This window comes from Plecotus auritus (genome assembly GCF_963455305.1).
Source record: "Plecotus auritus genome assembly, chromosome: 6".
Classification (NCBI taxonomy): domain Eukaryota; kingdom Metazoa; phylum Chordata; class Mammalia; order Chiroptera; family Vespertilionidae; genus Plecotus; species Plecotus auritus.
This window is the reverse complement of record NC_137773.1, coordinates 83,876,361-83,902,718: the sequence shown is the minus strand read 5'-3', so window position 1 is coordinate 83,902,718 and position 26,358 is coordinate 83,876,361. Positions and strand designations below refer to the sequence as shown.

Here is a 26,358-nt window from a genome sequence, read left to right as displayed (position 1 = left end):
CCAGATGGGAGTGGCAAGAAATATTCAAAGTGATGAAAAGCAAGAACCTACAACCAAGATTACTCTACCCAGCAAAGCTATCATTCAGAATTGAAGGGCAGATAAAGAGCTTCACAGATAAGAAAAAGCTAAAGGAGTTCATCACCACCAAACCAGTATTATATGAAATGCTGAAAGGTATTCTTTAAGAAGAGGAAGAATAAAAAAGTAAAGATAAAAATTATGAACAACAAATACATATCTATCAACAAGTGAACCTAAAAATCAAGTGAATTAAAAATCTGATGAACAGAATAAACTGGTGAATATAATAGAATTAGGGGCATAGAAAGGGAGTGGACTGATAATTCTCAGGGGGAAAGGGTATGGGGGGTGCAGGAAGAGACTGGACAAAAATCGTACACCTATGGATGAGGACAGTGGAGGGGAGGTAAGGGCAGAGGGTGGGTTGGGAACCAGGTGGAGGGGAGCTATGGGGGGTGGGGGGCGGGAGGAGAAACAATTGTAATAATCTGAACAATAAAGATTTATTAAATTAAAAAAAATGTTACAAACATCTCAAAACACAAAAGCTCAGTCCTTTTATTTTTTTAATCCTCACCCGAGGTCACGTTCATTGGTTATTTTAGAGAGAGCAACATCGATCTGTTGCCTCCTGCACACACCCCAACTGGGGCTGGGGTATTAAACCCGAAAGCTAGGTATGTGCCCTGGCTGGGAATCACGCCCACAACCCTTTACAGGGACAATGCTCCAACCAAGTCACCCTGACCAGGGATTTCTAAATGTTCCAGGTAACCTCCACCTTCCAGGCACAGCCCTCTTGGCCACACGGTGCTACCAGCTCTGGACAAGCCCAGCCAAAAGAACACTTGCCCCATTGTCCCAGAGTTTAAGATACAGATGTGGGTTCAGGGAGCTCTATGCTAGGTCTACATAAGGGGGGACGCCACAGCAGGGCTGGTGAGGGCGGTCGGGTGAGGGGCAGGCAGCTGTCCCCACTAAGAACAGGCCACCTGGGCCTTGGGAAGAAGGGTCAGGGTGCTGCCTGACCCCTCGCTCCACTGACTGGTCCTCTTTGCAGAGGGTGGATGGGGGAGCTGGAGGGAGCAATTCAATGGCAAAAGGCAGACCCCTTAGTCCAGGGAAGAAAATGGACTTTTCAGATCAGTTGAAGAGGGGACAGCTATCCATCCTGCTCAGTGATGGAGGACCCTTTCCAAATTCCTATTGCAACCAAAATGACCACTAGGGCATTTCTGAAGAATTACTGGAGAGCCCAGGAGGCCATCCTTCCTCGTGGTCCAGACTTGGCCACATTGCTAATGGCCAGACTGAGTGGCAAGTAGGACAGGGCACACCTGTCTTTCAGTCCTCAAGGTCATGTGGACAAGAAAGGGCTTCCAGCAGCTGTGTCCTAACAGAAACTAGCTTCTGTCAAATTGCAAACCCAGACTGGCCACCGGGCCAGAGAAGTCCAGCACGGGACTTACCACGGGCCAAGGGCAGACAGCGGCTGCTGCACACAGGTGGGCAGCCTCAGCCCCATATTACCCAGCGCTGCACGGGGAGGAGGATTTTCCCAGAATCGTGCTAGGTGAGAGGTTAGCAGGAAAAACTCCTCTTGGTGAGCGACCCTGGCACCCCAGCTCCACACTCCCCACCCCCCTGCTGCAGTCACTCCAACAGCTCAGCGGTCTCCCAGTGACCCACACAGGTCACAATCCAGAATGCTCCAGCACAGACAGAGCCGCCTGCAACTGCCCATGTCCCCCAGGGCTGATCGCCAGGTCAGGGCTTAATGGGAACTCTTCCTAGGAACCAACATCGATCACAAGTGTGAAAACCAACGTTCCACTCTTCTGTGGCAGAAAGGACAGGCATCAGAGAACAGACCAGCAGTCTCTTTTTTCCTTTTTTTTAATGGATGAATTTCAAAGAACCCATTCCTTTCCTAGGACAAATTACCAGGTAGGGAGTATATTAGTGCAACAAAGAGGAAGGCTTGACCGGACACAAGCGCTCCCCAGACATCTTGAGGACAAGCTCTCTTCAGCCCAGGCTGGCCACTGAGGGGGGTCATGGACATTGGCTATGAGAATGACCAGAGAGAATGGCCCCTCTCCCACCCTCCCTGGGACGCTGAGGTGGAGGCCACCATCTCCCACCCTGTTTCCAGGCTGGGAGCTAAGGCACCAGGGCAGTGGGAGCTAGAGCCCCCATCCAGGACTGGCAGGACCCCCGGGCGCATCAGCAGGCCAGCAGCTTGCTGCCCTCCACCTGCAGGCCTTTGCTCAGGAGAAAGGCGTCTTGCTTGGGGTCACGACCCAGGAAGAGCTTCAGCATGATGCTGGCGTCCTTGGAGCCACCTGGTCTCAGGATGCAGCTTCTGTAGTCCAAGCCGACCTGCAGGGGGGGAGAGGGGCGGGGCTGGTCGAGGGTCCTCCAGCATCTCTCCCGGCTCCCAGGGCCCTATGGGTGCCCACATCAACATCACGAGGGAGTGTGTGCTGACACTTTGATGGGGATCTCAGAACAAGTGTGCAAGTGTGTGTGTAAGACTGAATGTGCACACAAGTATGCATGCAGGAACCCTGTCCTTCAGGATAGGAGTGGCTGAGCCTCTGCTGTGACTACACAAAGGGCTGGAAAATTGGCTGAGCCCCTAGCCCTAGAGGGTCTCAGGTGGAGCCCTGAAGAGCCAAAGGAGGCCCAACTCTGCCCCGGTGCCCTGCCTGCCAGGGATGGCTGCACAGGCTCGCAGGCCCGAGGCCAAGGACAACTGCTCTTGGTCCTAGGCCGTGGGGAGCATCACTGGAAGTCCCTCCCGCACCTTGCCATTGAGGACGCCCTCCTGCTTGAAGCGTGTGTGGAACATGTCCATGGAGTACACCTCGCTCCACAGGTAGCCGTAGTACTGTGCGTCGTAGCCGCCCGCCAGGTGGCCGAAGGTCGCAGGCATGTTGGTCCCTGGGAAGACACATGAGGCTATTGCTGTGCCCTGACCTGGTCCGCGACTCGCCCTAGTAAGAGGGGGTTCCAGGGCAGCCACATCAGAGATACTTGCACCCGGAAGGGGGAAACTGCCCTGACATTTCCAGAAAGCAGGGCCAGGTGCCTTGACCAGAGGGCTCACCTGCAAGCTGCCACCGCCCAGGGTTCAATGTTGGGAGACCCTGGGCTAAGTCAAGGCTCGCCCACACAGCAGAGAACATGTGTCGATTAAAACACTTTTGAAGGGTTTTTAAATGCTCAAGAAACAGTAAACCAATGCAACACTATCTACATTAAATCTCAATTACCTTCATGTATGTTTATTGAGTGTGCTGATATGTACATACGTACAAGGACACACAGGCACAGGGAGGATACACATCAAAACCTTGTCTACTGCCCTAACCGGTTTGGCTCAGTGGATAGAGCGTCGGCCTGCGGACTGAAGGGTCCCAGGTTCGATTCCGGTCAAGGGTATGTACCTTGGTTGTGGGCACATCCCCAGTAGGGGGTATGCAGGAGGCAGCTGATTGATGTTTCTCTCTCATCGATGTTTCTAACTCTCTATCCCTCTCCCTTCCTCTCTGTAAAAAATCAATAAAATATATTTTAAAAAACCCAAAAAACAAACAAAAAAAAACCTTGTCTACTGTCATCCCCAAGGTATGAGATCACTCGTATTTTCTGCACCTCCCAGGCTTTTCACAAAGCCATGTGTGGGAGGTCGCCCCGAGGGAGCGCAGGAAGGCACTGTGGACGTGGAAGGGACACATAACCAGTGAGGAAGGATGGAGTCACCCACACCAACTGCCCATCAGGCTCCACACTGAAGCCAAGGACCTAGGAATGCAAAGCAGAAGGGAGGCCAAGGGGCACCTGCTTCACTCGGGTCAGCTGGACTTATAAACTGTCCCAACTCCCTTCATGCAGCGCTAGGTCTTTTCTGACCCAAAGGACAGAGACCCCCTACCTAACCTCTAAGGTGGGCCAGGCCCACAGGTAGCTACCTGGCGTGGCTGGGACCCCAAGGATCTCCTGGCAGAGGCGGGAATACTCCTCGGCTGGCTCGGCAGCCTTCTGTGTGTGCAGGGCCTGGTCCACCTTGGCCAGGACGATCTGGCGCAGGTTGAAGAGACCTAGTCAGGAGGAAGGAGATGGGAGGCTGGCACCGTGCTCTGCCCAGCCCTCCAGTCGGGGCGGCCCAGTAATCCCCGCGGGCATACCCGGGCCTCGCAGGCTGCAGCCTGGGCACCAAGAACTCCCCTTTTTTCCCTGGCCTTGGGGCTGAAGGATAGGGACTACAGGTGGTCCAAGGGCTGGCCGGAGCCTCACAGAGGCGGGGAGCATCAGGACACACCTGTGTTGGCCTGCCGGGACTTGATGAGCTTCTCGAGCAGCTCCTGGGGGATGGCGCTGCCCGTCCTGTAATGCTGCGACATCCGGAGCAGGGGCTCCTTCTCCCAGACCCAGTTCTCCAGCATCTGAGAAGGCGCCTCCACAAAGTCCCGCTCCACATGCGTCCCGCTGAACATGGCAAACTCCGCCTGTGGGATGAGGCAGAGAGCCCGGAATGCCAGACCCTGCTTGGCCAGCTCCCATCCACCTGGCTTATCCAGGCACACAGGTACACGGCACACCTGGGTGGGTGGATGACATCCTAGGCGGGGCCTTTTCTCCCCCCTTCCCCCCACACTGTGAGGCGTGGTCGAGGATGGGGACTACCGAGTTTCCCCGGGCAGCTGCTGGCTGACCTGTCTCAGCCAGGGACACAGGGAGGCAGAGAGCACCCATGTTCCCTGCTGGTCACCCAGCTTCCCTCTCCCACCCACGAAGCCAACACTCTTAAAAAGCCTGTACCCCAAAAGGCCAAAGCCTGGGAACAGTGGAATCTGATGATAGATGTTGGAAGGTACACTGTATTTTTGTCCACTTTTGTGTGTCTGAAATTTTTCCTGAAAAATAGCACTTGATCCAGTGCAGCCAAAACCTGGGTCTGGCAGCTAATCAGCCAAACAAGCTGCTGAGAGATTTAACCAGTTAAGTGCCACGATATTTTGAATTTAATTAAAAAAGGTCCGCCACTTGTGTCTATAGACGCTTATGGCAGTTAACTGGTTAAGGAGTCCTACCCTGGCCCTCGGTGAGGCAGGGAACCTGAGAGAGGAGGACACCTGGTCATATTCATAGTGGTCCAGTCACACACTGGAGTATCACTCAGCCATGAAAAGGAGTGAGGCACTGACACTCACTACAACATGGATGGACCTTGAAAACATGATGCTCAGTGAGAGAAGCCAGATACACAAGACCACGTAGTGTGTGTCCATCAATGTGATAGGTCCCGAACAGGCACATCCAGAGAGAGAGAATGGATTAATGGTTGCCAGGGGTTGGGGAGGGCGTGGACAGAGTGGGGAGTGACAGCTAATGGGCAAGGAAGATCTTTTGAGGGTGATAGAACATTACAGAACTGGACAGTGATGATGGCTGCACAGCTTGGTGAATTGACTAAAAATCACTGAGCACCCAGTTCCCACACACTCCCATTTAGCCCCTAAGTACACTTTTGCTATCAGGAGAAAGGGCTGACTGTGTGAGAGGGGCCAGAGACAAATGCCATGCGCATAGCTGGGTCCCGTGGCCTGGACACCAGGCTGGGGGCCCAGAATACCCAAGTGAGTCCTGTCTCTGCCACTGAGGGCCTCTATGGGGAAGTTGCTTCAACTTCCTAAGGCTCCATGTCTGCCCCTCGCCCTCCTCACTGGGCTCAGTGAGTGTGCACTGAATCCAGAGCCACCTCTCACTGGGCTCAGTGAGTGTGCACTGAATCCAGAGCCACCTCTCACTGGGCTCAGTGAGTGTGCACTGAATCCAGAGCCACCTCTCACTGGGCTCAGTGAGTGTGCACTGATTCCAGAGCCGGCTCTGTGTCTGGGTCCTGCAGCATGTGCTCTGGCTATCATTGCTGGCTTTCACAGGATCATGCAATGTTCCTTAATGTGAGCTAGCAGGTGATAAGGCTGGCATGAACACTACACTAAGCATGTTACATATGTATATTATCTTCACTAACCTAACAGTTCTCTGAGAGCTATTATGGGCTGACTGTGTCTCTCCAAAATTCATATACTGGAATCCTGACCTTCAAGACCTCAGAATATGACTATGCTTGGAGATGGGATCTTTAAGAGGTGATTAAATGAGGTCACTAGGATAGGCCCTAATCCAATATGACCACTGTCTTATAAGAAAAGATCAGGACACAGACACATTTAGAGGGTCAATCATGTGAGGACATGTGGAAAAGCTGGCATCTACACACCAAGGAGAGAGAGTTCACCAACCCTGCCCACACAATGACCTCGGACTTCTAGCCTCCCCCACCAGGACATCAGACATTTCTGTTGTTTAAGCCATCCGTGGGGCTTTGTGATGGAAATGAATACAACAGGGTATTACCCTATCCATGGTAATGCCACATGAAGAATCCAACACGGAGAAAACTGCCTCTAGACCCACTAACCACCAAGCGCAGGTGGGGCACCCCTGCCCTTCTTCCCTGCCAGCCCCTGGCCCCACACCCACCTGAGAGCAGAGCTGGTGCATCACATGCCCAAACTCATGGAAGTAGGTCTCCACCTCATCATGCTGCAGCAAGGAGGGGGCATCCGGGGTGGGCTTGGTGAAGTTGGCCACCATGGCTGCAATGGCGATCTGGCGGCTCCCGTCCTGTCGCAGACATCCAGGCTGCAGGCCAAAGCAGGCTGCATGCCCATACTTGCCTTCCCTGGGGATCATGGGGGGAGGGAAGGGGCAGGTTCAGGCCTGGCTGGGGGTCTGCTCTGCTTGCTACCTGGCCCTGAGGGGTAGGAACCCCAGGCTGGTCCCCAATTCTGCCACTCCCTGACCCTGCATCCCTCAATCAACCCACTTGCCAGAGGAGGCTAACAGACACACTGAAGAGCTCTCAGCAGAGGAGGGAGTGCACACATCCCCAAAGGTATGAACACTCCTGGCCCCCGACCTTCCGCTCTAGCTCACACGCACCGGGGGTAGAGGTCCAGGTAGAATTTCCCGATGACCGTTCCTGAGGCCGTGTCCCTCACTGAGTACAGCTTCACGTCTTCGTGCCACACAGCGGCGTGCTCCTCCAGGGCAAAGGTCAGCCCCAGCAACTCCTGGTAGATGCCCAGCAGCCCCTTGGTGACCACCTGCATGGGGAAGTACTCCTTGAGCAGGTTCTGGTCCACGCTGTAGCACGTCTCCTCCACCTGGTTCATGTAGTAGCGCATGTCCCAGGCATTGATCCGCCCATCGAAGTCCAGGCCCCGCTTCTCACACTCGGCCTTCTTCAGCTCCAGGATCACCGCCCGCTCCTGCTCCCCAAGGGGCTTCAGCTTCTGTGCCAGCTCGTCTGGGGGTACAGAGAGGAAAGGCAAGGCTACCTCCCTGCAGCGGGCACACCAAAGCTGCCCATTCTCACCCCCACCACAGCCAACTCCCAACAAAGGCCTTGGCTTTCTCCAGCTGTCCGGGCCCTGGTGTCCCATGTGGGAAGGATGGGCCTGAGACAAAAGCTCGACTGAGGCCAGCACCATATCAGCCACAGCAGCCCCAGGAGAGAGCATAGGTCTCGCTTTCACAGGGGGAAACAACAGCCACATGTGGGCCACTTATCCAGAGCCTCACACCCCGAAGGGCAGAGCAGGGCCAGTTGCAGGCCTCGCCTCAGAGCCCCAATGCCCAGCCGTGAGGTTAGGACCCCTCAGGTCAAATACAGGGGCCAGAGGAGTCACTGGGACGCCCACCGCAGGGTGGACAGGATGGGCTCTCAGAAGCACCATTTCGTCACAGTCAAGAACAGCACACGGGAGGCGGAGGAAGGCTGGTTACCTAGGAAAGTGGCCACCGTCTGGCTGGTCTTGGCCATGTTCATCTCCAGGACGTAGTCAGCGTGCGTACTGAAGCCCAGCAGGCTGGACTTCTGGGCCCGCAGGGTCACCAGCTCCCTGAGGATGGCACAGTTCTCCTGGAACCAACAGGTGAGCGGGCCTGTGGGTACCGGTCCCACCTGTGGGGATCCCAGGCCAGCACCCTGCTTCCCTAACGGGTCTCAGCAGCTGCAGGGCTTCTCAGGCCCTGGCTGGCTCAGCTCCGCACCTGCTTCCCTCCCTCCTGCCCTCGGCCTGGCTCTCTACATACTTGTTTCTGTCCTGACACACGAGCTATCGGCCCTCGGCTCCTTTTGGAAACACAAAGGGTGTGAACCATGAAGGGTTCTGAAGCCGAGTGGAAAGCAATGAGGGGCCGGGGCTCTCCAGGACGGCCTCCAGGAGGCACTGTGCCCCCCACCAAGGGCCTGGTCCAGGGCTCAAGGCTGCACCACATCTCTACCGGCACCTCTGGGCAGCCAACCCAGCCAACCAAGCTCATGGGGCCAACACAAAATGAAACCCGTCTGATTCACTTGCAAGGAGAGACAGAAGTCCATTCAGAACAGAATACTCACACTGGCACGGTTGGTACACAGGAAAATAAATTACGACTGGGAAATTGAGTGGAGAGCTTCCAGTCACATAAGGGGACTCAAGGCTGGTGGCCAGTAGTGTCAGTCAGCATGCCATGTCCCCTGGGACCTGGAACTCTGCCTATTCCTCCTCCCAACCCCCATCCCCCCACCCCCGGCCCCGCTCTGCCTCTCAGGTCAAGTCTGGGGGCCAGGATGAGAATGATGACAAGGGGGTGCTAACCCCTATCCAGTCCTGAGCTGGCAACACTCTAAATTCACTGCTTAGGCAGGAACATAGGGGACAGCTGAAGAAAAGAGGGCGTCGGTGAGAGAAGCCAGTTATTTATGTGGGATTTATGTGGGAGCAGATGCACCACAGAAGCAGGATGAGCTCGGGACAGACGCTCTAACCCCTGCTCTGATCCGACAGAACAGGCCCAGTGCCTCCCAGTTCCAGACAAGACTGTTCCAAGGACAGAGCCCTGAGGCGGATCCCCACAGCTAGACCCTGGCACCGCCTTCTCACCTCCTTGCATCGACAATTGAAGGCTTCCTCCACCTTCCTTCTGGTCTCAGGTACATGGCATTTCTTTAGGAGAGGAAAATAGTGAGGATACTTGAGAGTGACTTTGAATTTCTCATCCTCAGTCTTTTCCAGAGAGTTCAGGAAGTCCTCAGGAAGCCCTCCTGTGAACCACATTGGGGGTTTTTAAAGACCAGTGCAGACACGGTGGGAGGGCTGAGCTAGGAATGGGACCCAGCAGCCCTGACTATGCCCCCACTAGGCAGCAACACCCCCTTCTCAGTGGCCTACACTGCTGCGACAGCCCCCACTCCTGACCTGTCCTTCTATGTTAGAGAGCTGGGTGCAATCCCCGCGGACTAGCACCTTCAGGGTTCCCACCTCACGGGAAAGGATGGAATGAGCCTTGAACATCTTGAGTCAAAAAGAAGGTGCTCGCCGAAACCGGTTTGGCTCAGTGGATAGAGCGTCGGCCTGCGGACTGAAGGGTCCCGGGTTCGATTCCGGTTAGGGGCGTGTGCCTTGGTTGCGGGCACATCCCCAGTGGGAGGTGTGCAGGAGGCAGCTGATCGATGTTTCTCTCTCATCGATGTTTCTAGCTCTCTATCCTCTCCCTTCCTCTCTGTAAAATATCAATAAAATATATTTAAAAAAAAAAAAAAAAAAAAAAAAGAAGGTGCTCATGCCCAGTTGGTGTATCTCAGTGGTTGAGCACGGACCTATGAACCAGGAGGTCAGGGCACATACTCAGGTTTCGGGTTTGATCCCTAGTATGGGGCATGCAGGAGGCAGCTAATCAATGATTCTCTCTCATCACTGATGTTTCTCTCTCTCTATCCCTCTTCCTTCCTCCCTTGTCTAAAAAATCAATAAAACGTATTAATTTTTAAAAATGGTGCTTAAAGACTAACAGGGATATGGCATGCTTGAATTGGCCCTTTAAAGTCATACTAGGACAATCTTAGCATCAACATAAATAATGACAGCAGTAGACCATAACCCATTGAATAAAATAGGATCTACAGTCCACACTGATATAGATAAACCAATCAATAAATGGGGGTAAGGGAAAGCTCTGACTTATGAGAAAATCAACTAACAAATGTACAAAGATTGATGGAGTTAGTCACCCACCCATGGGTACTACAACTGGTGGGTGGAAATGTGATGGGCAGTGGTCTCAAAGCTTCTCTTGAGAAATGATTGATCATGAAGGGAAAGCTGGTAATTTTACAATGGCAACATCTGGCAGACAATCACCTAATCAAGTAATTAAGATTCATGGGCAGGGAGGGAGCAGTGAGGGGGAGAGGAAAGGATATGTACAGAAATATAGAAAGAGATACGTTGTCTGTATTTTGGTAAAATAACACCAAGTATCCCTTTTGCAAACAGAAAAAAATAAACAAGTGCCACAATCTTGCTCAGCCAGACCCGCTGACAGGGCCAGACCCTGCCAAGCTGGCCAGACATGTCCCAGCCACTGCCACCAGCCCCACCCCGCGAGACATGGTCTCTGAGGCCAGGCAGGGTGAACAATCATCTGCTCCACATGCCGGGGATTCAAGCTGCCCACACAGGAGGCCAGAGGCCAGTCTGACACAGCGAGGCCCTCAGGCTGGACAAACTGAATGAGAATGAGGGGAGGCAGAGCGTAGTGGTGATCAGTCTGTAAGTCCTTGTTCTGGGAATGCGTGTCCATGGGTCTCTGTGTAGAGCGGCCACCCTCAGTGAGGACTCTGCACCCTGGCCACCTCCAAGGCAAAGGCTACTGGACTCACAGAGCCGGATCTTACGTAACATGACGCCACACTGCACGACACACAACTGGTTAGGATACACAGCCTCGTCAGAGGCTCTCACAGGCTGCAGACAGCCACGGGCCTGGTTTTCAAAACTGTCAATGTTGGGAAAGATGGGGGAAATTGCAAAAGGCTGAGGAACTGTTCGACAGGAAAGGAGGCTGACAGGACACCAAACTAAGTGGATCCCGGATGGGAGAGAGAGCACCCTGCGGAGAGCTGACGTGGGAACCTATCTGCACTCTGTTCGATGCTGTTTCCCGAGCGTGACATCTACACCGATGACGCAGGAGAACACCCTCTTCCTGCTGAAGCGCCACGAGGCCGACAAGAAACTCTCAGAGGTTCAGGAATAATACACGCACAAGCATCAGCAGCGGCGGGGAAGCAGAACCCTAGCAGAGGGGAGGACGGGTGAAGTGCGCAGGGTTTTCCACAGCACCATTCTCCTAACTGTCCCAGAGGCGTGAAACTTTTCAAAATAAAATATTCAGGAAAAGGGAAGTGGAGAAAAGAGTAAAAACTAGAAAGGCCACCTAAGCCCCAACCCTTCAAAATTCCCATGTACAGCCAGGCTTGGGAACCACTGATTCAGTCTATCCCCTTCATTTTGTAAGACTTTAAAAAATAAAAATAATAAAGAGGGCTGGGTGTGGATCTCAGGTTGATGTCCCAACAGACTCAGTGGCAAGGCTGAGACTGTGCTCCCACATCCTCACCAGGCTCCTGCCACTGCTTCAGGACATCTCCCATCAGGGCCAGAATCTCAACAGACAGAACACGGCCCTCTCCAGAAAGGACCTAGAACTGTAGATTCCAAAACACCGAGTGCTCCAAGTGAAAAAACCCCCTTGCCCTGGGTGGCAGGACAAAAGCTCAGCCTCCGAAGGAGGAGGCAGTGGTCCTGGAGGGTCTCCCCGAGACCATGCCCCTGAGGCTGGCTGTCGACATGGCTGCCTTCCCCACACAGCCCTCCATGTACCCAGCTCCTCTCGTGTAAAGGGCAGGAAGGTCGTGTCCTCATTCAGGTTCTTATTGAAGTCAATGCACAGGAGACTCAGCTTCTTTTTGATGCCTTTGATTTTCTGAAAGAGAGATAAGAGCCATGAGCAGGGAGCACTGCCATTAAGATACCTTAGGGTTGGGGCTCCCACCGACAGAAGAGGCAGACAAGGTAGGAAAAACAGGAGGTTTTCAACACAAGCACCTGTCTGCTGCACTGAGCAACCTCATGACGCAGGGATTCTGTTTGGGTCCCCAGCCAAAAGCCTTCTGGACCCTCCTACCGAGGAATTATCCCCAGAGTCCTCAGCCTAAGCTTTTGGACATCCTAACAGAGTTCAATGTTTGTCCTTTCAGGGTCCATCTGGTTTTTAGAAACAGTTAAAAACTGACCCCTCTGGGTGAGGGAGTGACACAGGGCACAAAGGAAGCGCCTGGGCCCAGGGTGTGAGTCCGCTGGAAACCCCAGGGCTGCCTGGCATGGGGAGAAAAGAGGGAACGAGGGTGAAGGTAGACGCCACCCTTATCAACCACAGGACCGGGAGCAGCCTCAGTTCCCAGCTGGAAAACAGGGGACACCTCTCTCTGTGATATTGTGACACAATAAGAAATGTGCATTTGGACTTGGCTCCTAAAACCCTTGGAATTTGCTAATTGAAAGAGGCCCAGGGGCACAAAAGTGACAGGAGCCCCTTGCAACCGCAGCTGAGTTTATGTTAATGAGTCCACTTCCCAAAAGCCCCAGAATCACAGGATGGATCAAATTTTTAGTCCCACCTCATTCCCCACCTTCTGGGAGGGGTGAGGGGCTGGAGGTTGGAGGTTGAAATGTCTCCAAGGGCCACTGATTTAATCAATCGTGCAAATGTAATGAAAACTCCCAAAAGGACGGGGCTCAGAAAGCTCCTGGGGTTGGTGAACACATGCAGATGGGGAGAGAAGTGCATCCGGGGGGGCATGGAAGCCCCAAGTCCTTCCCCTTACCTTGGCCTTTGCATCCCTTCTATCTGCTATTGCCGAGTCATAAAATTTTATACTAAACCAGTGATCCTGTGAGTAACGGGTCCTCTGAGTTCTGCCAGCCACTTTAGGAAGTTAATCTAATCTAAGGAGGGGTCATGGGACGCTCCAATTTATATCACAGGTCTGAAGTAGGGGCAGGCCTGTGGGATTGAACCTGACCCTGCGGAACCTGATGCCTTTCCTGGTAAATAGTGTCAGAACAGAGTTAAAGTGTAGGACACCCAGCCGGTGTCAGAAAGTTCCTTCATGTGGGATCCTCACACGTCTGGCATCAGCAGGGAAGCGTGCTGTAGCACTGTACTGAGGGTGGAGGAGACACAGGAGCAATGAGCTTTTCCTTAATACCATTGCAGCCAACGCATGGAGACAACTGAATAAAGTGGGATGCTGGGAGGTGCCTGATTCAGCCTGCAACTCTCTCCTTCGCTGACCCTGAGGAAGCCCCCCATGACCCTGGAGAACTGAGAGCAGGGCAGGTGCAAAGAGAGAGCTGCTCTAGACAGATCTCCCCCCAGAGTTCAGGCAGCATTAGGCCAGAGGATGGGTCCTCAGATGTGTGCGGGAAGGCATGTCCCCCCTCCCCCACAGCTGGCACTCACTTCTTGAGTTTCCTCTGGCAGGTGGAGCCCATTCCTTCGGCCAAGCTTGATCAGTCGCTCCAGGTACCGAACTGCCTCTGGCCTCAGTGAGTCCTTCTGAACTTTTTCCTAGAATAAGAAATCAAAGTTCTATTTTCAGTGAAAAATCACAACAGTGCCAAAGGCTGAGAGGCAGCAGAGAGACTGGCTCACTCAGATGTTGGTGTGGTTAGGTAAAATAGTGCAGCCACTCTGGAAAAGTCTGGTGTTTTCTTAAAAAGAGAAACGTACAATGACTGTATGACTCAGCAACTGCCCTCCTGGGCATTTATCCCAGAGAATGAAGCCGTAAGTCCACACTGAACCTGCACCCAGATGCTTGCTCACGCATGGCACAGGTTGAGACCAGCCCAGAGGGCATGCAGCAAGTGAGCACTTCCAGAGGAATAGTGAGCGGACAATACCCTGCTTCTGAGGTTGTCTTGGGTCCCACAAAATGATACATTGGGGAAAATCAGACAATGTGTAGATGAGGCCTTTTTGAATCATTTCTCACAATTGCATGTGAACCTGTAATTGTCTCAATAAGAATTTCAATAAAAAAAAACAACAATACAGCTTGTGCTTCCCCAGGCCTGCACCTGCACATGCACCAAAGCACACTGATCCTGAGGCCGACGTGTCAGCACATTTAAAGGGAATGAACGAGCCCTAGCCAGTGGATAGAGCGTCGGCCTGCGGACGAAAAAAACCTGGGTTCGATTCCGGTCAAGGGCACATACCTGGGTTACAGGCTCCTCCCTGGCCCAGGCCCTGGTCAGGTTGCCTGCAGGAGGCAACCAATCACTCTGTTTCTCTCACTAGACAGTTCTCTCTGTCTTGCCCTCTCTCTTCCACTATCTCTCTAAAAAAAAAAAAATACAATGAAAAATATCCTTGGGTGAGGATTAAAAAACACCAAAACTCACAAACACAAAAGGGAATGAATGAGCTGCATGAAGAGTGTGTGTAGTCACCTCTACCAGCCCTCCGACATCAGCAGTGAAGTTCCCACTCCTGCTGAGAGGAGCACCGGCTGGAGATGGAGCCCACACTCGTGCTGTGTCACCAGCACAGGTCACTCGAACTGGCTCACCTCACGAGGGAGATAGGACATTATCTCTGAGTAACACCCAGCAAGGTCAGCAAAGTGCAATGACATGGTGGATGTGGGAAAGGCATAAGGAGTCCTAGGATTTTCATACCGTCTTTTTTTCATTTCTCTCCATTTGTCTGTCATTTTTTATTTATTTATTTATTTATTTATTTATTTATTTATTTATTTATTTATTTAATATATTTTATTGATATTTTACAGAGAGGAAAGGAGATGGATAGAAAGCTAGAAACATCGATGAGAGAGAAACATCGATCAGCTGCCTCCTGCACACCTCCCACTGGGGATGTGCCCGCAACCAAGGTACATGCCCTTGACCGGAATCGAACCCGGGACCCTTCAGTCCGCAGGCCGACGCTCTATCCACTGAGCCAAACCGGTTTCAGCTTTAATTTATTTTTTTAAAATATATTTCCTTATTGATTTCAGAGAGGAAGGGAGGGGGAGAGATAGAAACATCAATGATGAGAGAGAATCATTGATTGGCTGCCTCCTGCACGCCCTCCTACTGGGGATCGAGCCCGCAACCCAGGCATGTGCCCCTGGTTGGAATTGAACCCGGGACCCCCCAGTATGCAGGCCAACGCTCTATCCACTGAGCCAAACCGGCTAGGGCTGTCTGTCATTTTTTTAATGATTTTTTAAATTGTGGCAAAATAGACATAAAATTTACCACTTTAACCACTTTCAAATGCACAGCTCAGTGGCATTAAGTCCATTTACACTGCTGTGCAGTCATCCCCACCTTCCATCTCTGAAACTCTTTAGTTTTCTGCCCTTTAAAATCGGGGAGTGCCTGGCCAGTGTGGCTCAGTGACTGAGCGTTGACCCAGGAGCCAAGAGGCTGCCAGTTCGATTCCCGATCAGGGCACAGGCCCAGGCTGCCGGTTGGATCCCAAGTAGGGGCCGTGGAGGAGGCAGCCAATTGATGACATGCCCAATGCCGTGTCTTCGCAACACCCTCACCTGCAGCCAGACGATCCTCTGGTACACGTCCTGCCTCATGCTCATCTCCACGTCAAACTCAGACAGCTTCTTGTCTGCTTCTGTGCTGGCTGTCCGAATGTCCTTGGATGGAGAAACGTGCTGGGGGAAGTCAAGGATATTCCTTTGAACTAAAAAGGGGAGATAATGGGACAAGTGTGAAAAAGGGTCCCGGATGGAAACTGGCAAGTGCTGACCTCATACCCCAGGCACAGAACTCATCCCTATTTGTTGATTTGTTCTGTGAACATTCTCCACACTGAACCCTGGGCTAGGCACTGGAACAGAGAAATGTGTGCTGTCACCCATATCCTCAGGATCTCATAGTCCAAATAGAAAGAGATTTAGCTCATGATACTCCATGTCAAGGACTGTAACAGGGAAGTATGACAAGACCAGGAGAGGTTGAAGGGATTCCATTCTAGAAAAAGAGCCACAGCTGCTGATGGCTCTATTTTATTTTATTTATTTTTCGTATTGATTTTAGAGAGAGAGAGGAAGGGGATGGGAGGCGGAGGGAAGAAAGGAAACAGACATCAATTTGTTGTCCCACTTATTTATGGTTGATTCTTATTAATTAATTAATTTATTTATTTATTTATTTTTAAATTTTAATTGATTCCAGAGAGAGAGAGAGAAACATTCCATTGTTATTCCACCTATCTACGCATTCATCAAGTGATTCTTGTATGTGCCTTAACCAGGGATTGAGCCCGCAACCTTGGCTATTGGGATGACGTTCTAACCCAGGGGTCCTCAAACTTTTTAAACAGGGGCCAGTTCACTGTCCCTCAGACCGTTGGAGGGCCGGACTATAGTTTAAAAAAAAAAAACTATGAACAAATTCCTATGTGCACTGCGGGCCCAGGACGAGTCGGCTGCTAAGCAGGACAGGCAGCGGCACCCGGCGGGCCGGATAAATGTCCTCGGCGGGCCGCATGTGGCCCGCGGGCCGTAGTTTGAGGACGCCTGTCTAACCAATTGAGCTACCTGGTTAGGGCCTGATGGCTCTATTTTAAATCCATAATTTTATAATTTACAGACCACAATTTTATAATTAACACTAGAGGCCTGGTGCACGAAATTCGTGCGGGGGGGGGGGGGCGGGGAGAGGGGGTCCCCTCAGCCCAGCCTGCACCCTCTCCAATCTGGGACCCCTCGGGGGATGTCCGACTGCCCGTTTAGGCCCGATCCCCAGGACTGGGCCTAAACCAGCAGTCAGATATCCCTCTCACAATCTGGGACCACTGGCTCCTAACTAACTGCTCACCTGCCTGCCTGCCTGATCTCCCCTAACTGCTCCCCCTGCCGGCCTGGTCGCCCCGACTGCCCCCGCCCCCCGCCGGCCTGGTCACCCCTTACTGCCCCCCCTGCCGGCCTGGTTGCCCCCAACTGTCCCCCCACACTGGCCTGGTCGCCCCTAACTGCCCCCCCGCCGGTCTGGTCACCCCTTACTGCCACCCCCTGCCGGCCTGGTCACCCCCAACTGCCCCCCCCAGCCTGGTTGCCCGTCACTGCCCCCCCCCACGCCGGCTTGGTCACCCTCAACTGTCCCCCCCTGTGGGCCTGGTCGCCCCACGCAGCCTGCTGCTCCGTCATTTGGTCGCCCCTCACTAACCTCCCTGCCAGCCTAGTCGCCCCACACAGCCTGTTCGGTGGTCCGTTCGGTTGTGATGGTTGCTTAGGCTTTTATTATTATAGATTCACACTTTGTTAAACAGAGAAAAAGGGAGTGGCTATAAGAGCATAATTTTAACACAGACCCATGTGACCAGTAATTCTGTCCTTAAGTGTCCACACACAAGAAACAAAAACACACATCCACACTGAAACCTGTGCACACCTGTTCACAGAAGCAGGATTCATAATAACCACAGAGTGGAAACAACCCACAAGTCCACGGACAGGTGAATGGATATACAAACATGGTCCACCCACAGGGAATATTACTCAGCCATGAAAAGGACTGAAGCACTGACACTCACTACAACATGGGTGGACACAACATTCAGTGAGAGAAGCAGACACAAAAGGCCACACAGTGTGGAATCCCATTTATGTGAAATGTCCAGAACAGAGAAATCCAGTGATAGAGTGGATTCCCAGTTGCCAGAGGAGGGGGATGGGGCTTCTTTTTGGTGTGACAAAAATATTCTAAAATTAGATAATGGTGATAGTTGGACAATGCTGCAAATGTACTAAAAACCACTGGAATATATGCTGTCAATAGGTGAATTATACGGTATAAGAATTATATCTCAAAAGAACGATTTAAAAAAAGCACACCCATGCCGAAATCGGTTTGGCTCAGTGGATAGAGTGTCGGCCTGCGGACTAAAAGGTCCCGGGTTCGATTCCGGTCAAGGGCATGTACCTTGGTTGCAGGCACATCCCCAGTGGGAGGTGTGCAGGAGGCAGCTGATCGATGTGTCTCTCTCATCGATGTTTCTAACTCTCTATCCATCTCCCTTCCTCTCTGTAAAATATCAATATAAAATATATATAAAAACAAAACAGCAACAACAACAAAGCACACAGTGCATTGGGGAGACCTGAATTCAAATCACAGCTTGGTCACTTCCATGGTCTGGATGCAACTCATTGCACCATGAAGACCTCTGAGGGCCAGATAAGGACTGACCTGCTCAGCTGACTTGTATTAAACAGTGGGGCCCTGGGTGGACCTGCTGTTGGCTGCCCAAGAACAGTGAAAAGCACAGAACCAGCATCTGGGTTTGGGATTGGCAGGTTGACATGCGCTGAGTGCAACCTTAAAACAGTGCAGAGTGAGGGGTTAATCTAGGCAGCTGGCGTGGGAAGAGGGGGCTAGGGAAGGGGTTCCTGTGATCCAGAGCAGTCTGACACCCAGCAAAGCAGAGGGTGAGAACTCCAGGCTAAGAGGGGAGGGAACCAGCAAGTGCAAGGCCTTGTGTCCGGCAGACAGCCCAGGGAGGGAGGGAGGGCTGGCAGTGCAGGGCACTGAAGGCCACATCCAGGACTTTGCCTCCAGAAGCACCAGGAGTCAATTTTAGTTTTCCTTAGAATTACTTGGGCCACTGAGTGGAGATGGGGTGGAGTGACACCTAGGAAGTGGGAATTAGCATCCTTCGACCTTCGAGTACCGCTTGTGAGAGAGAAGAAGGGGAGACTGAGGCCCATCTGCCCAAAGTGGGGAAGAGGAAGCAAAGGCAGGACGCAGAGCCCTCACCCCTCAACACCAGCTAAGCTGACACAGTGAGGCCTCCGGGATGCGTGAGAATCCTCCAGCAGGGATTCTCAATGGTTCCCAAGAAAACGACTTTTGCTCAAGATTTGGGGTCAGGGGGTTTCCTGGCTCAGGACGCTTCGCCTTGAGACTCCCCTTGATCTTTTGTCCCCACACCGTCATCCTCTACAAAGGGGGCTCCAGGAAGCAGATGCTGTATCTATTTAACTGAGCACCTCACTCCTCCCAAAGGAAGCAGACAGACCCTAAAGAGGAGAGAAGCCAGCTAGGGGCCGGCATCAGGTTACCCAAAGCGCAGGGAGGCCGTGGGGAGAAGAAAAGCAAGGGAGCCAAGTTGAGTTCTCAGAGAGAAAACAAACACCTCCTGGGACTGGAAAGGAGGGAGAAGGGCTCCAGTTTCAAGGCAGGCACCTGAGCCGGCTCTCAGAGAGGAGTGCTGCTGTCCCCTCTGGGTCCTCAGATGACGTGCTTGTGAGGACGGATCATCCCAGGTGGCCAAGTGGAGCGGGGCGCTCATGGGGATGGGCCACACCTGCCGGTGCCTTTACCTTTGTCAGCACCTTTTGTCCATCACCACCCCAGGGAATGGGTGGCACCACCCCAGGTAAGGGTGCAGGAGCTCCCTGCCTGGACCCTGACCTGGACTTACCTGTGTAGGACACCTCCACGTCAGCCAGCGCCTTGAGTGTACTCTCGTAGGACACATCTTCAAACTTCAGGGAGCCCACCTGGTCGTACACGCACTTGGTCTGCTCCATGAGCTCCGTCGTGAGCTCCGCTATTTGCTGGGCACTCAGGTCCCATCTCAGGTAGTTCACCACGGAGCAGGGGGCTGCCTTGTCCAAGACATCTGCTGTGCAGGCTACACAGAGGACAAAACACCATACTAAGCATCTGCTTCATATCCAGAATTCCAGAATTAGGGTCAGACTAACTGGGAGGGTGGGGGGGGCAGGGGGGACACTAACACTAGTACAGGACACTAGTTCACAGTGTGGGATGAGTGAGGGGGGTGGTGAATGAGGGACAGGAAAGGACCTGTGTCTCTCTGCAGATGAGCAAGGCCCGAGGGCCTTGTGAGGATGCACAGGTTGAACAGTCCTCTAGAGAAGGTGATTCTGCTCCCCAGGGCACAATGATGCCTGGGGACATTTGAGGTCATCAGGACCAGGAGTAATGCTACTGCATCGAGTAGGTAGGGGCCAGGTAGGGATGCTGCTCAACACCCCACAGTGCCCAGGACGGCTCCCCACAGAGAGCGACCCGACCCCAAATGTCAACAGTGGTGAGGTGGACATTTGGTGTATACCTGCATTTCACTCAAAGAATACATTGATTACATGGTGCAACTCCAGGCCTCCCTGGATGTAATATGTGACGTGTGCACTGTATTACCTTTCTAAAATAGGGGGAAACCCTGATTACTGAAACACCCCTAGCCCTGAGAGCTTTTGGATAAGGACTGTGGTCTGTACTAACAGCAATCACTTGACAACTTCCGTGTAAGGTTCAGAGTGTAAGATGTTTTGTACTCTTTCCCTCTCTGAATTCTCAGACAGTGCTGTACTCTGCATTCCATTTGCCTATTTTATGGGTGGGAATCCTGAGATTAGGAGAGTTCAAGTCTCCTGCCACAATGATCCCATAGGCAACAAGTGCTGGAGGTGGGGTTCACGCCCACTGTCTGATTGTGCTCCCACACTGTGAACTAGTGTACTGTACTCACCTCACCTTTGTAAATCTGTACATCTGGTTGTCAGGTTTCCCTGTCCCCTCTCCTCTACTCCACCCTGCACACAGGATTCAAGTTCAAACCTTTCATCAAAGCCTATACCAGGGGTCCTCAAACTACGGCCCGTGGGCCACATGAGGCCCACCGAGGACATTTATCTGGCCCGCCGGGTGCCGCTGGCTGTCCTGCTTAGCAGCCGACTCGTCCCGGGCCCGCAGTGCACATAGGAATTTGTTCATAGTTTTTTTCTTAAACTATAGTCCGGCCCTCCAACGGTCTGAGGGACAGTGAACTGGCCCCCTGTTTAAAAAGTTTGAGGACCCCTGGTACCCACCTGATTTTATACAGCCCATGAACTAAAGGTGATTTCACATGGGAGGTGGTATGTGGCAGCCAAGGCTAAACCATGTGCGCCCTTATATCGCAGTTTGCTGACCCCTGGTCTACATTGTCCAAACTCTACTGAGTCCTGTATGGCAGGTTTGGCCAGCTGGTTTTACCAGCCACACTTTCTTCAGTCTCCAGGGCCTTCCTACAGCTTGTCTTCTCTGTCCTGAGCCCTCACCCTGCCAGTCTTCCCTTCCACATTCCTTTCTCAGAAAGACCCTGTAGATCTGGAATGGCTACACCTGTCCCAAATTACTTGTTGAGTTCATGGATAGATTGGGTGTGGAATGCACCATAAACAAGAAGGGGTTGCTCCAGGAAACACCCAGCTATGCCTCATTTTCCCCTTCTGGCCAGCCAGGAGTTGAGCAGGGCCAAAGTGTCCTGGACTCCCCCTCTTGTGAACACTGGGGACCTTTGCAGGGTGCTGCTGGCTCAAACCTGTGTTTGGTATCTTTGGGGTAGAGTGTTTGAACAGCACTATCAATATTGGGGGCTGGGCCCTGGCCGGTTTGGCTCAGTGTATAGAGTGTCGGCCTGCGGACTCAGGGGTCCCAGGTTCGATTCTGGTAGGGGGCATATGCCCGGGTTGTGGGCTCGGTCCCCAGTGGGGGGCATGCAGGAGGGCAGCCAATCGGTGGTTCCCTTTCATCGTTGGTGTTTCTTTTTTTTTTTTTTTTAAATATATTTTATTGATATTTTACAGAGAGGAAGGAAGAGGGACAGAGAGCTAGAAACATCGATGAGAGAGAAACATCGATCAGCTGCCTCCTGCACACCTCCCACTGGGGATGTGCCCGCAACTAATGTACATGCCCTTGACCGGAATCGAACCCGGGACCCTTCAGTCCGCAGGCCGACGCTCTATCCACTGAGCCAAACCGGTTTTGGCAATCGTTGGTGTTTCTATCTCTCTCTTCCTCTCCTTTCCTCTCTGAAATCAATAAAAATATATTTTTAAAAACCATGAAAAAAACATTGGGGGCTGGGTCATTCTATGGGGTGGGGCCATTCTGGGGTGCTGAGCAGCATCCCTGGCCCCTCACCTACTCTATGCCAGGAGCATTCCCAGTCATGACAACCACAGATGTCCCCTGGCATTGCCCAGGGTCCCCGGGGGTGGTACAATAATCCTAGCTGAGGACCAATGATATATACTAAGAGGGAAAAAGGAAAGCCTTTACATCAGCACAGGTCAGATTTTTTCTGGTCAAAAGACTGCTGCGAACTTTGGAAAAGTCTTTCTGTTTGCAGAGCATTTTGAATTTCAGAAGTGCCAAAAAGGGATTGTAGGTCTGTATTAAATTTGGTGGTAAAGAAGGGCTCCAGAAGCTCAGGAAAGTTGGGAGATCCACATGAGCTGGAAGGTCAGGAAAACCTCCTGAAGGAGGTAGAATTTGAAAAATTTGAGCAGACGCATTCATTCCATAAATGTTTACTGATTACCACCTATGTGCCTGGTCCCCAAGCTAACAATCCTCCAGTGAACAAGGCAGACAACATTCTCTGCCTTCTTGAGTCCTCCATAACCCTAGCTGCAATTACTATTAATGCAATTATCATCATCACCATCGCAATGAGCTGGAGAAAGAACTGGGAAGGACAGGCGGGCAAGGAAAAATTCCAGGAGGCAACACACAACAACCTGGGCGATTTTCTAAAATACCCTAAACAGGTCATATGGCTCCCAATGAAAACCCGTCCATAGTGCTCATTTGCCTTTAAAATAAAAGCTGTAGTCTAGCCAAAATGACCTATTACTCTCCAAATGTGTTACCCGTGTTCCTGCCTCCAGGCTTTTGCCCTCAGGGTTACAGCCAACTGGGACGCTCCTGCCCAAGGTCTTGGCAGAGAGCGGCTTCTCCCCATCCAGTCCAAGCCGAAATGCCACCCCCTCCCAGAAGCCCTCCAGGACTGCCCTCTCTAAAAAAGCGCCACCAGCCCCTGCACTGACTGACCACTCTAAAGCCCTCGCTTGCTTCTTTGCTTGCTGAACATCTGTCTCCGGCTCTGGAACTCCGTCTAGAAATCATGGTCTCTCCCAGAGTGCAACCCCGGGCCCGACCCGTCCTTAGCAGAAGCCACGTGAAGTTGGCTGAATGAGTGAAGCGCTGGAAAAGCTGGTTCATTCATCTGCCACGGAGGGCACGCGGTCCCGGGCTCGCCGACACCTCTCCAGGGCCCCGGTCACTCGCGGGTCACTGGGCTCCGCTCTTAGGCCTAAGTCCCGACCCCCATACGCACGAGAGGGTGCAGGGGGCTCCCGGATCCCGCTAGCGGGGCCGCACAGAGAGGTGGCCGGTACCTGCAGGGGGCTTCATGGCGGGCGGGTGTGCACTGTGATCCTCTCCCTCCACCTGGTCTGCGTTGGTTTGCCTCAGCCGCGTACGCCAGTCGCCTCCGTCCGCTCCGTGGACGCGGTGGCGAGTAAGGCACCCACCCCCGGGCGGGGCCCACTGAACGCTGGGAGGAGGGTATGGCGCAAGCGCGCCCCACTCAGCTCATTCCACCCGTACCCTGCGCGCGCGCACACACAGCGGGAGAAAGACAAACGAGACAGAGACAGAGACAGATGGCTGGCACCTCTAAGCCTCTGAACGTTTGCGGCTCTCTGCTGGTACTTTGCCTGGGCTTCTAGTCCTGGAATTAATTAGTACTGCATCCTTTCTGCCATAAAAGAGAAAAGAAGAGAAAGAAAAGAAACCTAAGCAAAAAAAAAAGAAAAAGAAAGAAACCTAAGCAATTAAGTATCACCAAGGAAGCCTCAATAAACGGATCCAAACTTCAAACAATAGGTATTTTGGAACAGCGCAGTAACCTGACCTATATCTAGTGTTGTGGGTTAAAACAAACAAACAAAAAAATTGAACTGTTTAAGGCCTCCAGAAAGAAAAATTTATTAGAATTAACCTTGCAAAAAAAGAAAGAAAACTTTCTTTTATTTCTGCAGAAGAATTAAAATAATCCAGGGTGATAAAAGTTCATACATCTTAAATAGGATAAAAATGAATCGGGAGAACACTTCTGGCAACTTTTAATATTAGTGGTGGGCAGTTCTGAGTCATCCTAGGGAATTTCTCATCACTCATTCTCTATTAAGTGCACCGAATTTAATTCTACTTGTCTTCATTTTTCACTGTTCCCTGTACCTGAAGTGTTTTTCCTCATCCTCCAAATCCACATTTTTTTTCCTTTACTATTTTTACTGCGATTTCATTATCTTTTTTTTAATTTATTTTATTTTATTTTTTTTTCATTTTTTTAATTGTTTGAAGTATTAAAAATAGTAGTACATATGTCTCTTTTTTTCCCCCATTGACCTCCCCCCACCCTTCCCTTCCCCCTAGTACATGCCTTTACCTGCCCCCCCCACCCAGTGTCTTTTATCCATTGGTTATGCTTATATGCATGCGTACAAGTCCTTCGGTTGATCTCTTACAGCCCGCCCCCCCCCCCACAAAACCTCCTCTCCCTTCCCACTGTAGTTTGACAGTCTGTTCAATGCTTCTTTGCTTCTGTATCTATTTTTCCCCCTTTTCTTTCCTTTAAAAAATCTTGCCTCTGCAGACTAGAAATAAACATATAATAAAAAAAAATGTTTGAGTCCCAATTTCAATGTCCAACAGTTCTGATTCCCCGTTTCAATGTCAAACAGTTCCTTATGTGTACATGTCAGCAATGATATCTGGATGGTGGGCACATGGTGGCAATGCAGGTCCGACCCTCTCTGGTTTGGTCCTAGGCAACCTGCTGCGAAGCACAGCTGCTGACTGCTAGCGTGGCAAGGCGTCGTCAGCGTCTCCCATCTCTGGACTGTTTCTCCTCTTGTCTTCGTGGTTGGAGCAGACCTGTCAATTCCTCTCTGTTGCAGGAATCCACATGGTCTTGGAGTTGTTTTCTGAAAATATACAAACATATTCTCGACCGAAAGTTAATAAAGGAATCTTTTCTATATAATTGATTTGTGATCCTTTTTATTTTTGCCCAAACGATTTTCCTTTGTCTTATTTAGACACCATGTGTGTTTTTCATAGGTGTCTTGCTTTATCGGGGGATCTCTGCCCTTCCCAGCTGCAAACTGTCTCACCAGCTGCGCCTCCTTCGCCAATACGGGCTGGATTCCACTCGTTTCAGCTGCTCCCTCTATCTGCTCCGGGACAAGGCTCAGGACACGTCCGTCTATTCTGCCGCCATTTTGTCTCTCCCAAATCCACATTTTAAAAGAAAGGCCCTCCCTAACCATCCTGGCCAACTTATCTCCCCAATCACAACACCCCATTTTTCTTCAAATCGCTTGCCATTAAGTGAAATTCATTAATTTATGTACTAGTTTACTAGTACATAATCTGTCTGTTGTAAGCAGTTAGACAAGGGTAGAGCAAGGACAAAGGGCCAGGTACAGCAGGTCACCAGGGTGGAAAGCCCAGACAATCAATTGTAGGGTGGGACCTCGCCCCACAGGGTGATTTTTCCTCCTCTAGCATATCAATGGTCAAGCGGTTTGGACCCCCTGACCTTTCCTCCCTGGAGATAACATCTATGCCTCAGTTGTATTTCAGCTTCAGGCCCAGGTAAGCAACAAAACCAGGCGTGGCTGACCTCAGGACCAGCAGCATTGAATAATGACCTCCTGACCTGGTGCCTGCCAATTGATCAGTGGAGAGCACAAACCTGAAAGGACACACCTGAAAAACTGCTGAATATTCTATTGAGATCTTCCCCTGCGACCTCCCCTAAACTCTCCAACCTTAAAACTCCAGTGCACTCTCCCTCCAGGGAAGCACACCCTTGCCTTTCCCTTTCCTCTCCCCTTTTATCCCAGGTACCTTACCATTAGCTTCCTCACTCCCAAGTTCCAAGGGCCTTTTCTTTACCTCTATAACTTGTTTCCTTAAGCCCATTTTTTTCTGGAAATTACTTATTTTTTTTAAAAAATATATTTTATTGATATCTTACAGAGAGGAAGGGAGAGGAATAGAGAGCCAGAAATATCAATGAGAGAGAAACATGGATCAGCCGCCCCCCGCACACCTCCCACCGGGGATGTGTCCACAACCAAGGCACATGCCCATGACCAGAATCCAACCCGGGACCCTTCAGTCCGCAGGCGGACGCTCTATCCACTGAGCCAAACCGGTTTTGGCTGGAAATTATTTCTTCTATCGCTGTGATTTACCAAATAAGTGTTCTCTTAAAGTTTGGGTGTTGGCTCTGAATTCTTTGCTAGCCAAAACCAAAGTACCAAGGTTGCTGAACTCAGGTTTGGCCTGACTCCATGGGTCAGATACCTGATGCCATTCCCACCGCCTACAACACGTCCACCCTGATTCTAAATAATGAGAGCACTTTGCTGGTCTTTACAGTTAGCTTGCAATAAATATTTGTTGACTACTAGGCACCTGCTGTGAACAACTTCTATATTCTCTTAAGTCTTATGGATTG

General features: G+C 51.6%; 1 protein-coding gene across 1 annotated transcript; it reads right to left on the bottom strand.

Annotated features, from left to right (window-relative positions):
* Nucleotides 1-1,922: 1,922 nt before the first annotated feature.
* On the bottom strand, nt 1,923-23,360 carry THOP1 (thimet oligopeptidase 1). The gene is made up of 13 exons (XM_080673034.1): nt 23,222-23,360; nt 19,447-19,659; nt 15,554-15,702; nt 13,453-13,560; nt 11,811-11,913; nt 9,030-9,190; nt 7,888-8,023; nt 7,042-7,408; nt 6,580-6,781; nt 4,352-4,538; nt 4,002-4,130; nt 2,834-2,970; nt 1,923-2,406 (listed from the first exon to the last, which is right to left on the bottom strand). Exons 1-13 carry the CDS (start codon nt 23,235-23,237, stop codon nt 2,251-2,253), a joined length of 2,064 nt encoding a protein of 687 aa, XP_080529160.1. The 5' UTR covers nt 23,238-23,360; the 3' UTR covers nt 1,923-2,250.
* Between the last annotated feature and the right edge of the window lie 2,998 nt (nt 23,361-26,358).